Source organism: Bombus affinis, chromosome 10 (genome assembly GCF_024516045.1).
Source record: "Bombus affinis isolate iyBomAffi1 chromosome 10, iyBomAffi1.2, whole genome shotgun sequence".
Classification (NCBI taxonomy): Eukaryota; Metazoa; Arthropoda; class Insecta; order Hymenoptera; family Apidae; genus Bombus; species Bombus affinis.
The window spans coordinates 4,688,472-4,706,057 of NC_066353.1; the positions used below are offsets into that span (position 1 = coordinate 4,688,472).

Below are 17,586 nucleotides of genomic sequence, written 5' to 3' on the forward strand. Positions count from 1 at the left end.
TTCCACGAAGGTACACGAAGATCGAGAAATCATTATGTTAAGGGTACCAGCCACAGATTTCCTCCGACGACAAGTTGAACGATTAATGAATATTTTTTCCCTGCGTGCACGAAATAATGCGGAACTCCCTGCTTTACCGAGTAATTGCAAGGAAGATATTTGTTTGAGAATTCTATTACATTATACTCTACAGGTGAAACAAGACATCTGACATAAGCCGAGGATTTTGGAATCTAACTTAATTTTACTTTCGATGACTACAATACACCTACATAAACCTGCATAAAGGGAAATAATATACATGTATGAGTCTCCTTCTGCTGACTTCTTCATTTTCATAAACATTCTAATCACGCTCTCCACAAATTATAAATAAAATCTATAGAAAGTGATCAGGAGATTTGTATTGCCATAAATATGTACAACGCGATAAACCGCGATACGATGAGACATTTCTCGATAGCTTGAAAGTTCGACTCTCGTAAATTACGTGATATAGGTACATGGCAAATGTTATCACGAGAGCCGTTAACTGACGTGGTTAATCGGTGAAACTAGGTTTACGGTGCTAGCGAAATAACGGTATTCGATGCGAATAACTATCCCTGGTCTCTGGTGGATCGAGCTAGAATCAGAGACCTCGCGTGGGCACGGTTAAACACGCGATCGAGATCGGGTGGTGGAGCATCACGACGCCGACGCCGACGTCGCGCTGTTACCGATGTCGGCGTCGAGGTCGGCGTCGAGGTCGACTTCGGGGGCGCTTCAGTAATGGCCAGCCGTTTGCCCGCGTCGAACGCGTAATCGAACTTCCTCGAGCGTTAAAAGGCCCTGAAGAAACTGTATCGCCGCCAGCCATCCTCCGACATCAACCTTCACACTCTCATTCTAGTTATCGCTGATACCAGACATCTTTTTGCCGCGACAAACCGCTCGAGATGTCACGGGTGAGTTGTGGCGAAGAAAATAATCGCGATTGTAATTTCATTTCGCTATATATGTATATACCACTTGTCCGAACAGATCTTTATACGTTATTTTGTTCGCCGAAGTTTGGTGATTTATTGGCGAATTATCTGATTAGTACAATTATTTGTCGACAATTATTTGTCGAGTGATAACAGACCTGCAATTTCCACTGTGATTAATCGAGTACCGATATTTATTTGATTCACTTGCTTATAATTGATATTTAAAATCAAAGGAGATAGTTGTTTACGAAGTCTTTTAGTTTTTTGTAATTGGTTAGCTAATTTCCTTACGAAATGTACCATATTTAGTTTCTAATTGTCAATAAAACGTATGTACGATAAAATTTATTACTTTTAAAAAATAAAACTAAATGTTTGTAATTCATATTATCACAGACGGAAAGTTAAATCCTTCTTTTCGGTTCGTTAATATTAAAGTCTTGTCACGTTGCAAAAACTGAAATTAATTCTGAAGAGCAGAGTTGATGGCGTTTGCCACGCGATTAATCAACAAATTCTTCGATAGTACGCGATCTCCAGGTGTAATAAACTCGACGCGGAGAAATGAGATAATTAGCGCTACTGGTTCACTAGTTTCGTAATAGTTAGGATTGATTGACTCCTTCCATTAACTAAAACCCGGTGTACCGGGCAATACTATGGAGACTCGAGTAAACGAACTCGACACCGCTAGTCTTGAGTTTCCATCGTTTCGCGGATAATGATATCCGACCTATAATTATCTATCATTAATTGCCTAAGATTACTAATCTAGTTAGTACGCAGCAATTACTACGCCGAATGTACTAAAATTTACAGATACTCTAATCTTCTTAATTTGTACGTTTCATTGCGAAAAATGGAATGTTTTTTGTCTAATGGATTTCGGTTTTCATTAAAACATAAATATACTTATACATGTTTGTCGAGCTTCTTAAATCTTATTGATTTTAGCACGATGCGGTTAAAAATCTTACTTCCGGCCTGCATACGGATATAAATAAATAATAATTAATGATGGTGGCAATAGGGTGACCAGTGGCCAATTTCATAGATGTGTGACGCATTGGTGATGGGGTGACACGCGTTCAAATGTAGTAGGTAATTTGGCCGAACTTCATGGTTGGGGTTGATTCTGTCACGTGTCGTAGAACCCCACTCAAGCCGGTTTACCACGTGCTTACTGGCTTATTGGGATCTGTCGCGCGTTTCTTAAAGCCGCACTTCTGCTCCCTTTACAGATAGATTTGCAGTTCACAGATAGCCTTTTAGTTTGCGTGAATTATTTTGCGTGAATATCGGTATAAATAGGTAGAAAAACAACACCCACAAAATTGCATAAGGTCATGATATAGATGTACAATAAAATGTATCGTGTGTTATAAATCTATCTTCCATCAATCAAATATAATACGCGAAAAGTACGCATTCTTCACGCATTTAACTGCATGTATGTATGTCGCCTTTAAAACTGGTCGATAAGTTGCTTAAAGTAATCATTATACACATATATAGCTTTCTTTGTCATGAAGTGTTTGTACTTTCAAAATTAAAATTATTAAAATGAACGCGAAAGCAAATTATCAAATAAAAATTGTTACATATCGCGTATAGATATTTGTATCAATAACTTATCACCATTATTAACTCGACAATTTTATGCGTTTTCGTGTTTCTTCGCTACTACTCTATTTCAAATGCGAGCAAGAAATAAGACAAGTAAAAAAGGTAGCAAAGGAGAAAAAAGGTCGAAAAAAGATATCTAATTAATTTTCACACGATTAATTACGTATAGTGAAGTCATATTTTTTGTTTGAGTCTCGCAATCGCTTCTCCATATTGCGCGAATCGTATCACTTAACACGTGAACCGGACGAACGATGAACATTGACCGTGGTAATTTCCCCGGGCTCCGTAAGACGTTCACTTCGTCACGTCTCTCTGTCCTTATTAGTTAACGAGTTCTCGATACAGCAGTTATTAATTTTACGCGACGTCGTGTTATAAATATAACGTGCTTGTTTCTTCAATGATCTGTAACGAAGCCGTGATAGGCAAATAAAAGAAAGCGCAATCTTCGATCTTTGGAATGATGAAACCGTCCGAACAATAAAATCTTCATTGGAGATATTCAGGCGCCTTTGATAGCCGAGTCCAAATATGAATTTGCGTATGAAATCTAATATCTAACTGTACATTGGCCGTTGCTAAGATTAATAAACGATTTAATATCATTTTTATTTCTTTCTTTAAGCTGTAGCCGTAGATCACCGTTTTTTTATCTTAGCGTTTGCATTTATAACGTAACCATGTTGGCTTTTACATGATTTTGTTAAATTCCACTCTATGGATACAACGATTAAGTAATATATAATTGCATTACTCTTGGATAATCATCAAGGCATCATCTACGCACGTGATGCGTCAGTGTAATTGGATAATCAGAACTATTAAGGTCATACAAGTTCTAGATTGCGGTTATAAGGAATCATTTAATTAAGTTATCAATTGGTTCATTTATTTATTTTAACATATTTATAGCGTTTCCATAATAAGACTTTGTATCAAGCAAAATGTGTTGACAAATTTCTATCAAAACATCTAGATTAAAACCCGGGTATTGGACTACCAAAATTATAATCAACCAACTCACTGTTTTGATTCTGACTAATCAAGTCAATTAAAAAAAGTTTCGCGCTCCATCTACCTACGAAATTTCGACAGCATCGGTGTAATGAGCTATAAATGGATTCGATATTCAAAGAATGTAATCGAAGTTAATTTTCACATGGTCAAGGGCGAATATAGGCGTCCCTTTGTGAAACTATGTGACCGTGAATTCTCGTGTAATGAGCCCGGATTCTCTCACGCTATGCCCATTCGATGCACTTATCGGTAACGATATGCTTTGATATCATTCGAAGAAATTTTTAGCTGCGCTAATACTCCGTAATATTTTTTACACGTAGTTAATGATTTTTTGATAATATATATCTAATAATATTTTAATCGATCAAATTTATTTCTTAAAGTATGATCAAGTGTCAAAATTATTCACGTATAATATTAGCCACGAATTAAAGATGCATATTTCCCTTCTTCCTTCTTCGAAGTTGCATCATAAACGAAAATACAATTGCCAATCAATGTTTCTTGTGAAAACCACACGACCAGTTAATAATTCATTGTTTGACAGAGAAGAAAAGACAACGGGGTAGAAATTTCTGGAAAAGAATGAATCGAATGGTTCAAAGAATGCACCAGCAATCAGGCGATAAAGTTGAAAAAAGCTTTCCTATCTCTTCAATTACCTTCCCGACTGAAATGCCTTTCCGACAATTCACTTTTTCTTTCGCTGTTTGACATTCGCCACTATCTCATTATAGATGCCAAGTACAAATGAAAACAATGTCGAAGATAATTCAAAATCGTAGAAACTTCTTGACTTCGTTTAGCATATGCAACATCGAAAGAAAAAGTCGATGAAGAGGAAAGGGAGAAAGACGAAGAAGGAAAGCGGTAAAACTATCCCATCATAGAAGAGCAGCGGAAGGCTATGCGCATAATATCTGAGCGCGGTTATCACCAGCGGGATAATGTGAGAAAAAGGAGAAATACGATGGAAGAGGTGAAATCTCGATGACCCACGGAACCGCCGTCTGTAAAAACTTGTTCAGATATGCAAACGTGCGGTTTAATCCGGTTTACTTGCTTCCTTCGTCTCTTTGACACGGTTCAAACTCCATGATCACACACAGATTACTGATTTGACAATTTATCGCGATTGCTTTAATTTATGCGCCACAGTGTAATTCCTCTGGAGGATTATTTTAACAACAATGATATAATTTCATTGTATAGACAGGTACAAATGTATGGAACGGTGATAAGGACTATACCTCTGACTCGTATCTGCTTAGCATCGAAGTCAAACTATTCTTCATTATCATTTATTGTTATCATTTTTTAAGCAGCCCTTCTTCGATAAAACTTTTAATAGATTCTAGATATGTAATTAAAGTAATTAAATCGTTAGAACTTTTTAAATCCAATTGGACGCTCTCTTTCTATGAATCAAATTATTTGATTGTATCATGTATAAACGCTATTACTGTTATTTCACATGTTGTACTTTGTTCTACCATTAGCCTATTTATGTATTTTTTTGCTTTCTTGTAATTTATACTTTAATTGTATACTGTAATTGTTATCTTTACTATCGACTAATTTGTATTATTATAAATTCATTATTCTTTTCTTACTTTTATATGATCATCATTATTATTACTATTTTGTTCTTGTACTTTATTCTATTATTAGAGTTATTTTCGTGTATTTCTCCTGCTTTTTATTAATCTTATTATAACGACTGTATCAGTGGACTCTTCACGTTAATCTTAGATAAATAAATTAAATTAAACTAAATTAAATAAACCACTATGTAGACGCATTTAAGTTTGGTAACTGAAAACCGGTACCGCGGCGAACCAACAGAAAAATTGGAATTTATTTAAAATAAGTCGGTTAAATAAACTTCGGTAAATCTCGTCGCTCTATGTTTCCTGATATCGTGCAATTACCACGAGTAATTGTCCCGAGTTTCAAACTGGATACCGTTTCGAGTCAGGACACGTGATCAAACGAGAGTTGTAAATTATCGGGTTTCAAAAACTTTTAAGCTCATTGTTCACCGCGCGAACACGAGCTAATTGTTATTACTATCGACGCGGAACATCGAATGTACCCGACGTGGTTTATCTTGTCGTGATTATTAGTACAGCTGCGAGATTCTCAGGAGGGGTTGCTCAAACCATGGCTTCCCATGCTGCATGCAACTCGTACGTTGAACTTCTCCGGCTGATTTGCGCACAGAATTTATCATGCTAAACCACCGCTGTTTTCTTGTCTTTTACCTAATTATAAGATGCTGTTTTTGGAAAATGAACACTAGCTCATTTAATTGTATGTTGCGTCAAATTAAAACGCACTAAGTTGCGAAACATTTACAAAGACCTACAAAGTTTCATGAGAATGAAACGATATTACTATAAAGTATTTTGCCAGTTACAATAAAAGATACTGGTTTAACTCAAAGTGATCCTTCTATTCTTAAAGATATGTTTTAGCTTTCGATCAATTTCGATCAATCGCCGAATTTCTGATTTGATATCTTGATCGGTCAAAATGCTCCATCGATAGAAAATCGTGTATACGAAGTCATAGAAAAGTTGGAACAGCGTATTCGGAGGGTGATATCCTCGCGAGGAGCCAGTTTGGCCATATACATATCGATTGGTGCCATTCGGTGCCTGGCAGAGGGTCGTGCTTCTTCTACTTCCATTCTCGCAGATACCGGATACGACAAAGCTCTAACAAAAGAAGAAAATCGAGAAGTATGACTATGAGCGATTTCTCTACCAATTTCTGGAGCAATTAAGAGGCTCGCAATTCTTTGGAATTTTTAAACCTTTCCCAGATTATAACTCTTGTCTTTCGTGCAAATTGAACCAATTTTAATGAAATCATAAAAAAAGAGGAAGAAAAATCCATAGTAAATATGTTTGTTCTCATTTCGATAACAATATTTTTCAAATAGTCTTGTTTATTGCTTCTGTAAGAAGATTAAATTGATCTAGTATAACAGTAATTACATTGACATAGGTACTATATAGTCAGATATTATGAAGATCATCTTCTCATCGTATATTTTTTTATTTTTTTCTATCTTTCTTCCTATCGATTTAACGTAAGCAATAATTTTCTGAAAGAATATTATATCGAAGATAATGCATAAAAATTGCTTTGCTTTACTTTATTAATATGCACTAATGCGTTATGCAGTATGATGAATATATAAGTTTTGCAAACATTTATCGTGAAAAATTAGGAATAGGAACTAGGAGTAGGTTTAGGAGTAGAATTAAGAATTAGTAGGAGGATTAATGATGAGATTATTGCAAATGTAAAAATATTGTTCTAGCCATTGTCTAAAGGAATTTCACAATTATCAACGAGGGGACAGATGGAGAGGCGGCGACCACCGTTTCTCAGAGGCCCTAATAAAACGAAAGAGGTATAAGTCCTTGGTTATCTTATAAAATTATTTCTGCTATTATTTAATATGCGCTAGCACAACATAAATGAAACATAGTTAACTGGAGAAATCTCTGGATTAAAAAAAAATATATATATATATATAACGACAAAACATATTTATGTAGCTTTCATTTCTTAAACGAATATTTAAGAAATATTCTATAGTTGATAATTAAATACAAAGGACATTAGATTTGTTTCAAAAGTTTTCTATTGACTACTTAACATTTATTTGTTCTTGTTAACTATTTTATATCTAATTTAATTATACAATAATTTTTAATTTTATTATACGTGGTAATCGTGCTATAAGCATAAGCAGTTCAAATAAACGGAGACAAACATCGCATGCACTCAGTATTCTATAATTCTATACCTAGGTCCTTTTACAAATGTATGTGCATACTTCACTTACTAAGCAACAGTAAACAGTAAACAGAAACCTAACCTTAACTAAATGATGATGAATGCATTTTATAGTTTACTAAAAATTCATGCAACATTTTAATGATAAAAATAGGAAAACGAAACTGAATACATAATATGTATGGTAAAAATAAATAGTATTTACATCAATAAATAAAAAGTAGTTCTCAAATATTGTACATAGTATCTGTAATTATATAAGAATGAGACAACAAATTTATGATGTGATTATAATTTGTAAATCAAATAATATAACACGAGAATTTTTAAGAATTTATTAAGGTATTGATGTAGGAAAAGTTTTATTAAATTTTTGTTCCCCAAGCTATCAAGTATAAGAAATATCTTAATGGATATAATAATATCCATTTATAAAGGATCAATATTTTCATAGGTAGAAAAAAGCACAGGTGGTAAAATGGATTCTGCAGGTAGCACAATAAGTGGTGCTGGAGATCGTTTAAGTGAAGAAGATCTTTCACCAGATGCATTAGTTAGACAAAACTATGAATTACGACATCGTCTTGAAGAAGAAGCAGCTCATTACAAAAGACGTCTGGATACATACAGACAAGCACAACAACATCAGGCTGCTCTTGTTTCCCGCTTACAAGCCAAAGTAGGTCTTTTTGAATTTACATTGAATTTTGCAACATGTATTAATATTTCATATTTTTAGGTATTGCAATACAAACAAAAATGTTCTGAATTGGAAAGTCAAATGGCAGAATCTGCTGTATATGATTCTAATAAGGCTGCGAGTTCTACATCTCCAACAACTTCTGTTTTAGATGCAGCTTATCAAACGTTAAGGGAAATACGTGAGGAACAGGTTCATGATTTAGACACTGCTTTAAAAAAACTGGCGGAAGAACGTAAAAGGTATCATCCTCTTTCTTTACAGATAGAATAAACTTATCAAAGTAAATATTAAAATACTAGTCCCTTGCTTAGATGTGAAAAACTGTTGCAATTAAATACAACTTTGAAAGATCAGTTAGAAGAATCTCATCAAACAAATGAAGCACTCACAAATGATTTACAGAAATTAAGTAATGATTGGGATATTTTAAGAGAGGAATTGGCTATCAAGGAAGAGGAATGGAGAGAAGAAGAACAAGCTTTTAATGAATATTATACTTCAGAACATAATAGATTATTAAATCTTTGGCGTGATGTTGTTTCTGTAAAACGATTATTTGCAGAGATAAAGTCTAGTACGGAAAGAGACTTATTAAAAATGAAGAATAGCGTTATTTCTACGTTTAACGATGTCTCGTCGGCTTGTAATAATACAGGATTCGCTATAAGAATGCAAGCAGCTATGCAACCAATGGTACGTATATGTGAATAAGTTTTAATATTTGTTTTAATTTCATCATATTTTAGATATCTCAGCAAGTTCAACAAGCACAGGAACAGGTAACGACTGACTTGAAAACAGAATTAACAACACTCAAACAACAATATGATGTAGCTCAGAATGAAATTCATATAAAAGAGGAAAAAATCAATCAACTTATTCGTGATGTTCATAGTTTGGTAATTATCGAAATTAAAACAATATAGTTGTTACATAAAATAGTTATAATAATTATATTTTATTTTTAGGAAGAAAGATGTGGGGAGGCCGAAGCAGAAGTACATCGTAATTCACGTTTACAAGATGATATAGAAATTTTACAATCTGCATTGAGGGACATAGCACATGCTGTAATCCAAGATGCAGAAACTCGCGAAATTGAATCTACTCAAGCACCTCCTCATCTTCATTTGTCACCTACTGGACCAATCCCCCAAAAATCACCAAAAAGAGGTACAAGAAGCAACACCATTCCAGCCTTTGCTGAAAGTACTATCAGTGCTGTACAAGCAGCTCTACATAAATATCAATTGACTATACACGAGCTTCAGGTGTGAAAATTTTATATTCTATGTTTCAGTAAATTGTAAAAATACAGAATTCACAGTTTATAAAATACTCTCTTATTTATGTAACAATATATTCAATAATCTATTACATTAGGTAAAATTGCAAACCAATAAAGAACAGTTACAATCTTCTCGAAAACAATTCGAAAACGCAGAAGAGAATGTTAAAACTTTAGAGAAGAGAGCAGAGGAACTAATTATTGAATTGGATACAATTCGGTCACACTGCTCACAACTTAATCAAGAAAAAGACATGTTACAAAAAGGGCTTGATACTGTAAGGATAGAAAAAAATGCACTTGATAAAAGCAGAGTAGAAATTAACAGCATGGTGTGGTATATTTTTTTCTATAAATACATGCGTTTTATTGTTCACGTTAATGCAAAACATTTATTTTTAGATGGAAAATTTAAATAGCGATTGCGAAAAATTACAGAAAGCTAACAACAAGTTACAAAAGCTTTGTGATAACTTGGAAGATGAAAAATTATATCTTCAAAGTGAGCTCAGTAGACTATCTAAAGATGTAGAATTAAGGTATGTTAAATAAGCATTCTTTTGTCTTTATTTGCTACCAACTGATTTATTTAAAAATTAAATTGCTAGAGAACTAAATCTACGTTCAGAAGAAGACAGATGCAGTAAAATGAAAGAGGAACTGCTAACTTTACGGGAAGAATTGAGTAAAGCATATCTCGCAAAAGATATGTTAGAACAACAAAAATTAGAAACAGATGGATTAATTTCACAAATTGAAAAAAGCAAAGGTAATTTCTTATAAACAATGCTTTTGTTTTATAATATATTTATTTAATACAGATTTATCTGTATCTATTTTCATTTAGGTGATTTGGAACTAGAATTGGAACGTGTACTATTAGAAAAATCAGACTTACAAGAAGTTTTAATGAAATTAGAAACGGTCTGCAGCAATCATGAACAAGAGAAACAACAATTACAAGAAGAATTAAAAAAGGTAATATTTTACGAAATATTGTCAATGTTTATTATTAAGAGTTATATATTAAATTTAGATAATAGAAGAAAAAAACAAACTAGCAAGTCAATGCACTGATCAGCAAAGTGATCTGGGTTCCTTAAGAAAAGAATTACTTCAAGCAGAACAAACCAGGCTCGATTTGGAGTCGGAGAAAGCAACTTTGAATGAAAAAGTAAAATTTTTGGAGATCGAGAAGGAGAAGATTGAAATAGAAGTAGCACATGTTACCCGTGAGCGTGGAGATTTAAGTAATCAGTTGTCAGTTTTGGCACGAAAGAAAGAAACATTAAATGAAGAATTAATGAGAGTCAGACAAAGATTAGAACAAGCAAACGAAATGAATGGAAGAATAAATCGAAATTTAGAAGATCTTGTAAAAGACAATGAAGAGAAACAGGTGAATATTATAAACAATTATTTAAAATTCGTTTACTCTTCTACATTACAATTATTTTTGGTTGTATAGGTCCTCTTAGAAACTAATGAAAAAGAAGTACAACGACTACAGGAGCAACTTGCATCAATGCGCAGTGAAAAGGAAACGTTAGAAGGCGTCTTATTTGATACACAAACTAATTTAGAAAACATGCATGTGAAGAAGACACAATTAGAAAAGGAACAGAAAGAGTTGTTAATAAAACAAGAAAGCTTGAAAGGACAAGTAGAACGATTAATGAAGGAACTCGAGAGTAGTGAAAAACGAACACATGAAATAAAGCAAACCCTAACGCAACAAAGCGGCGACCAAGAAGCTGAATTTCAACAAATTATCTCCAACGTGAAAAAACATAGTGAAGATAATATAAAAAAACTAAATGAAGAAAAAGTATAATATTTATTGACATTTAAACTGCGACGGTCCGTATACAAATAAAATAATTGAATTAATTTCCAGGAACAAATAAAAATAAACTTAGAGAAACGACTTCAACAATCCCTGTTGCAACTTACTGGAGAGAAAGATAATGAGATAAATCAATTGCAGCAAAGAATAGATGAAATGCAACAGCACATAGAAAATTTGTGTCAACAACATGAGGAAGTTCTTCTTAGAGCAGAAAATGATAAACAACAAGCTCTTCTTATAGGTAGTAAATATGTATGTAAAGCATAAAAAATAAAGGCTAAAAAATTTTTTGCGTTTACAGCTCATCATGATCAACAAGCATTAATGGAGAAATTGGAGACTGTTCTACGTGAAATGGAAGAAGAGAAGAACAATGTAGAACGAATGAAACGGGAAGCAGCAGCGCGTGCCGAACAGGAACGTAATAATACAAATCAACTGCGCGATGAATTGAGCCGTTTTAAAACAAAATTAGACGAAACTAAGCTAAAAGCTGATGAAGAAAAGATAAAACTTGAATTAAAAATTGAAGAACTCTGGAAAGAACGAGAATCAGCGCAAAGAGAATCTGAAGAATTGCAAGTTCAATTACACATGACGGAAGATAAAGTTGATAGTTTGCAAAATCAATTGCACGAAACTATTAGAAAGCTCAAAGATGGTAGATTTTATATTTTCTTCTAAGATTGATATGTTTAATATTCCTATGGTAATGAATATGCATTTATAGCCGAAAATCTTAACGAAACATTGCGTAAAGAGTTAGTGGATATTAGGAGGCAATTAGCCGACTGTACGTATGAGAAAGAAAAATATAACAGTAGCAATAAAGAATTACGTGAACATGTGAAACGTATCGAAAGCGAAAAAAGAGAACAAAGTAGAACGTTAGAAGAATCGTACCAAAAAATTTCAGGTATTTATATTATAATGCTAATTATTCTTTATTATATCATGTTCATTTATACTTTGTGTATTTGCGTTTTAAAGCATTGGAGGATATGAAATTGAATATAGATGCAGAGAGATCTCGTCTTCAAGCTCAACTTCGTGATATGGAGAAAGAAATATTACAATTACAGAAACAACTTCATTTTACTCAAGATGAGTTACAGAAATCTCATCAGAATAACACGCAAGCACAAAATGATGAAAAAGAATTGCAAGCACGATTAACTAACGAAACAGAAGAAAGAGAACGTTTGCAGCTGCAATTACATCAAGTCAAGAAACAGGTAAGATATGAAGTACTTTAAAATAGAAGATATTTGTTCTTATCATTATTTTTTGGACAGCTAATGGATGTTGATAATAGCTTGAAAGTAACAAGGCAGGAACTCGGAAGGTTGCGTTCACGTGCAGATGAAGAAAATGAACGATGGAGAGTTAGAGAACAAGAACTAGTAGTTCGTCTTGAGGATAGTCGATGTCGTGAAAGAAAACTCGAGGACCAAAAACATAACTTGGAAGTTTGTCTAGCTGATGCTTCCCAACAGATTCAAGAACTCAAAGTAAAATAGCAATAAAAAGTTTGTTCGCAAAAGCGAAATGAAAGATTTAATTCGTTGCATTAACTAGGCACGTCTTGGAGGCTCTGAAGGACGAGTTCGAGCACTAGATACCCAATTATCACAACTGGAAATGGCAAAGAAAGATGTTGAACAAAAATTAAGTAGCGTGGCTTCGACATTACGTCGGATTGCAGGTATTCAATTGGATGGAAGTGTTAACATACCCTTCAAATTAATGAGTCCATCAAGAAGGTGGAGCCCAGCAAGAGGTACATATGTAATTTTATTAATACATATATTAGTAGTGTATTAAATAATAATGCCAAGTACAATTGATGTATTTTCTTTCTTATCCAGCTCAAGATCACATTGATTCTACTAGAGATGTGATACTTGATGTTGATCCTGAAACTGTTAGAAAAGGTGTACGATCTCTCATGCAACAAGTAGCTCAAATCGAACGTGAAAGGGTAATTAATAAAAGATTACATGTTTATCACAATAATTTGTAACTTCCAAAACATATTCACTTAAATTTTAGGATGATTATAAAACGGAATTGTGTAACTTGAAAAAACAATTGGTAGAAACTCAAGAGATTCAGAATAGATCAGATATGCAAATAAACACCTTATTAACGAATATAAGAATACTCCAGGACGAAAAGAATTCATTAGAAGTAAAATTTTCTCAAAAACAGAGTGGTTATGAAATGCAGGTACATTTTAGATATATTATTTTGATAGCTTCGTTCTTTTACTTATAAATATGTTTTAGTTAAACGCTTTGCAACTAAAAACAGAAGAATGCGAGCAATTGCGTGAAAAGGTAGTTAATCTTGAAATGATGATTAGTAATAATTCTGAAGAAAAAACACAGTCCGAGGTAAAAATATTCAACACTTTTTTGTATAAAATAAATATTTCTAATTTAATGTTGTATAATGAATGAATGAATGTGCAGGAAAAAATAGACAAACTGAAACAAACTTTGAGCAAAGTAGAAAATGAAAAACGTAATCTACAAGAGGAACTTAACAGAAGCGAGTCCCGTGCTACAAAATTAGAATTGCAAAGAATGTCATTAGAAGGTGATCTTCAAAGATTGCAAATGATGTTTCAGGAAAAAGATGCAAACATTCATGTATGTTAATTATACAATTCCTAATCTTATATTAAGATACAAGAAATACTATTCCGTATTGATTTTTTAGAAATTACAAGAACGAAATGATACGCAAAACCGAACAATAACGAGTTTAGAAGAACGTTGTACTTCGTTGAAATCTACCGTAGAACAATTAAATCTTACATTAGAAAAAGCATCCAATGCAGAAAGCGAATTAAAGAATGAAATTAATTCATTGCATCACAACATTATGGAGTTAACAACTACCCTACAGGCTTCTAATGAGAAGAATAAACAGGTATCAGTATAATAAAATCATCTACAAGAAATTATTATTATATATAAATATTATTATTTATTATATTTTAGTTACAAAAACAACTTTCAAATACTGAGAATGAACGCAGAATTTTATCTGAACGCATAGAATTTTTGCAACAATCTTTGAACGATTTGAAGCATACAAATCAAACATTAACGGATCAAATTACTCGTCTACAAAATGAATTAGCGAATAATGAAGTACAACGTTGTGCCTTAGAATCTCAATTGAGAATAATTGCTTATCCGCAGGAAGAAAGTACAAACAAAGACGAAGAATTACTACGACAGTTACAAATAGCGCAAAGAGAGAGAAGTGAAATGAGAGGAAAAATGGAAGCTCTTAATGATAAAGTAAGTATTTGTAAGAGAAACTAGAATGAAGAAATATTAACTTTATATGTTTTAGATGAAATTATTGGAAGCTGATAAACGTAATTTGGAGCGGCAATTATCATTATTTAAATCGACTAGCCGTAGCAAAAGCTATGAACGTTCTGAAAAAGCACACGTGGAATTACTTGGCACGAGTTTCGATATGGATCATTACGAGCAAGAAAACAGAGAATTAAGATTGAAAGTCCGTAGATTAGAAACACAACTTGCAGAGAAGGAAGCGGAGCTTATAAGAATGAAATCAAGTTACAATCACACGCACTCAATATTTGATTTTAGTCGAGATAGAACCGGAGAAGTTGAAAGACTTCGAGCAGCTCAATTACAGGCTGAGAAATTGTTAGAAGCAAGAGAACAAAGTCACCGTCAACAAGTTTTACGTTTAGAAAATCAGGTATCCATTTTTTTTTATATTTATATATTTGCAGTGTTTATGAATAGTTACATACATTTATGAATAAATCTATAAATAACAGATACAACTACTGCGGGAACAACTTAATCAAGAAATAAAACGTCGACAATTATACGTCTTACGAAGTTCAAGAGCTGGCCGAGAAATGCAACAATTAAGGCAGGCCTTAGGCGATTCTTTGAGAACCGTAGCGCAAGATCCATCATTAGACGCAGTGTTATTAGAACATGAAGCTCGGAAATTAGATTCTACTCTAACAAGTACTACCAGTTTACCGCCATCATTAGCTTTACCTCCACCACCGTCTTACGATAGATCTTCCACACCAGCACAGCTGAAATAAGGTGTAATATTGTTTCAGACTGAATCAGATGTTGAAACTGCCAATGTATGTTCAATGATATTTACAAGACAAGTAGTACATTTAATAATTCTTCCGTATATGGGAACATAATTTAACATGTCTTATGCTAGTCATAAATACTTAAACTTCAGTATCATAGGTTATTTGAGAACTAGCAATTAATATAACATTTTGATACTTTAGTATTTCGCAAATTTTTACATACATTTTTTATACGAATTTGGAACTGATTATGTACAAACTTATTACATATTTTAAATTCTAACATATATTTATCGCAGTACAATATTCTAGGTGCCTTCAAATTATTCTGATATCATAGACTAACATTATTGGACGTGTTCTTTCCCTTTTCTTTAATTATTCCTGTACTATGCTATATTTATTATGCATTATAAAATTTTATAATGCATAATATTTTAAAAATTTTATTAATATTAATATAAAAAAATTTTATTATGCATTATAAAATTTTATAATGCATAATAAATATTTTAAGAATGAAGATTCGCGGCAAGTAACCTATTCCCAATCCGTCCATAGATAACAGTAACTTTAGCTTTTCATTCTAATATTTACATATAAGTTATTTCTTAATTTATTATAATATTATATTGTTATTTTAAGATATATTCGGATTAGTAAGTGTATGCTTATGATCCGTATAATGGAAAGCACTTTCAAAGTAAGTTATAATGGCAAGAATAATGCTATCTTTAGTCTCGTCTCGAGACTAAAGAGAATCACCAAACTAAAGCATTGTAGAGACATGCTTCTGATCGTTTGATAGATGAGTTATTGAGATTTAACACAGCATAGAATGTAGAGAACGGTATATTGTTATAAAAAGAGTACCAAAAATAACATGTATAGTTGGCAAACAATGGATTGTGTCTATTCTTTATTTATAAGAATATAGACAACTAATCCAGCCGAAATACAACCAGCTGATTCAATTGAACTGTTCTCCTTGCAGATCAGAGAAAGTTGAAGTATTTGTAATCATTATTTATCGTATCTTTACAAAAATGTAGAAACAAATAGAATATTTTATTATTCTAGCATTTACATTTAAGTAACAAAGGATTCTCAATAATTAAATTGTAAAGAATATTATAGATCATTCTGTTATTAATTTATAATGCTTAATGATCTTTTTGAAACACATTTTTACAAGTATAAATTACTATTCAAATCTAATATAATTTTAAATAGGACATTGAAATAAAAACATTTGTATTTCTGGACTGATAAATCGAAAAAAAAGAGCTTATATAATGCTAGTCATGAAAGATAATATTATTCTTTTTACATATATATGTGTGTGTAACTATATATGATGCGTTAATTAGTGTTTACTTTTGTAGAAATATATATACGTATATACATATATATGGATATATCATAAATTATTGAAAAATTAATAATTGTAGTTTTTCACATACCATCCCTTAAAGAATTTGAAAGACTAAATAAGTGAAATATTAATTATTAATAAATATTAATTTTTAAGTATCATAAATATTAGAAAACATTGATATAAGTATTAAAAAGATAACTACAAGTATAATGTAACTATAAAATATCGAAAAATGTAAGTGCATGTTAAATTATTGATAAATTTTATTTACATGATTACAAGAAAGTACAAAAATTTAAATATCAATTTTATCTACTGAATCACTAACTTTATTACTTCTAAATTTTAAAATTTAAGATCACAGTATTATGAAAATTACTTTTGACTATAATTTGAATTACGCAACGCGCTAAACCTTTTAAAATGCATAACTGCGACATCATTGGCTATAATTAAAAAATCCACTAAAATCTTTGTCCACGTTTACAACACACTTACAATTCATATGTTTATACTACATATTATGAATTCAAATTATCCTGATAATCCAAAATTTATTATAATTTCATAAATTAAATAAAATAATTAGAATGTAATGTAATTTAAAAATATATAATTCTGAACTTTTGTAGATGTATAGTTTTTACTCAAATACTATTGGTCTATATTTTCGCGCCATTTAAAAACTACAAGAATCGTATTACATATAAATGGGACTTTGTATTTATTCACATTTGTTACCTATCTTACTGTTAGTAACTGTATGTCGTAATAAACCAATCAGATTATAGAAGATTTAAATTCAAATGAAAACTGAA

At 32.1% G+C, this 17,586-nt stretch overlaps 1 protein-coding gene across 3 annotated transcripts; it reads left to right on the forward strand.

The window, feature by feature from the left end:
- The first annotated feature begins 759 nt into the window (after positions 1–759).
- On the forward strand, positions 760–15,590 carry LOC126921502 (rootletin). 3 transcript variants are annotated; one of them, XM_050733158.1, is made up of 27 exons: positions 760–947; positions 6,952–7,044; positions 7,888–8,112; positions 8,173–8,375; positions 8,448–8,829; positions 8,883–9,035; positions 9,105–9,407; positions 9,520–9,756; positions 9,827–9,963; positions 10,033–10,193; positions 10,272–10,402; positions 10,461–10,823; positions 10,893–11,252; positions 11,322–11,514; positions 11,575–11,934; positions 12,004–12,189; positions 12,291–12,508; positions 12,569–12,784; positions 12,852–13,053; positions 13,142–13,254; positions 13,326–13,502; positions 13,562–13,669; positions 13,748–13,927; positions 13,998–14,210; positions 14,282–14,587; positions 14,643–15,023; positions 15,106–15,590. In XM_050733158.1, exons 1-27 carry the CDS (start codon positions 939–941, stop codon positions 15,385–15,387), a joined length of 5,892 nt encoding a protein of 1,963 aa, XP_050589115.1. In that variant the 5' UTR covers positions 760–938; the 3' UTR covers positions 15,388–15,590. The 3 variants fall into 3 exon arrangements, with proteins under 3 accessions (XP_050589115.1, XP_050589114.1, XP_050589116.1); XM_050733157.1 differs by having other exon boundaries at positions 761–947; positions 12,264–12,508; XM_050733159.1 differs by lacking the exons at positions 760–947; positions 6,952–7,044 and adding an exon at positions 7,447–7,775 and having other exon boundaries at positions 12,264–12,508.
- The last annotated feature ends 1,996 nt before the right edge of the window (positions 15,591–17,586 follow it).

Bases quoted from the DNA above. Each gene is read 5' to 3' on its own strand.
- LOC126921502 (XM_050733157.1), top strand. The intron at 8,376-8,447 runs GTATCATCCTCT...TCCCTTGCTTAG, and splicing joins CTGGCGGAAGAACGTAAAAG to ATGTGAAAAACTGTTGCAAT. The intron at 11,515-11,574 runs GTAGTAAATATG...TTGCGTTTACAG, and splicing joins ACAACAAGCTCTTCTTATAG to CTCATCATGATCAACAAGCA.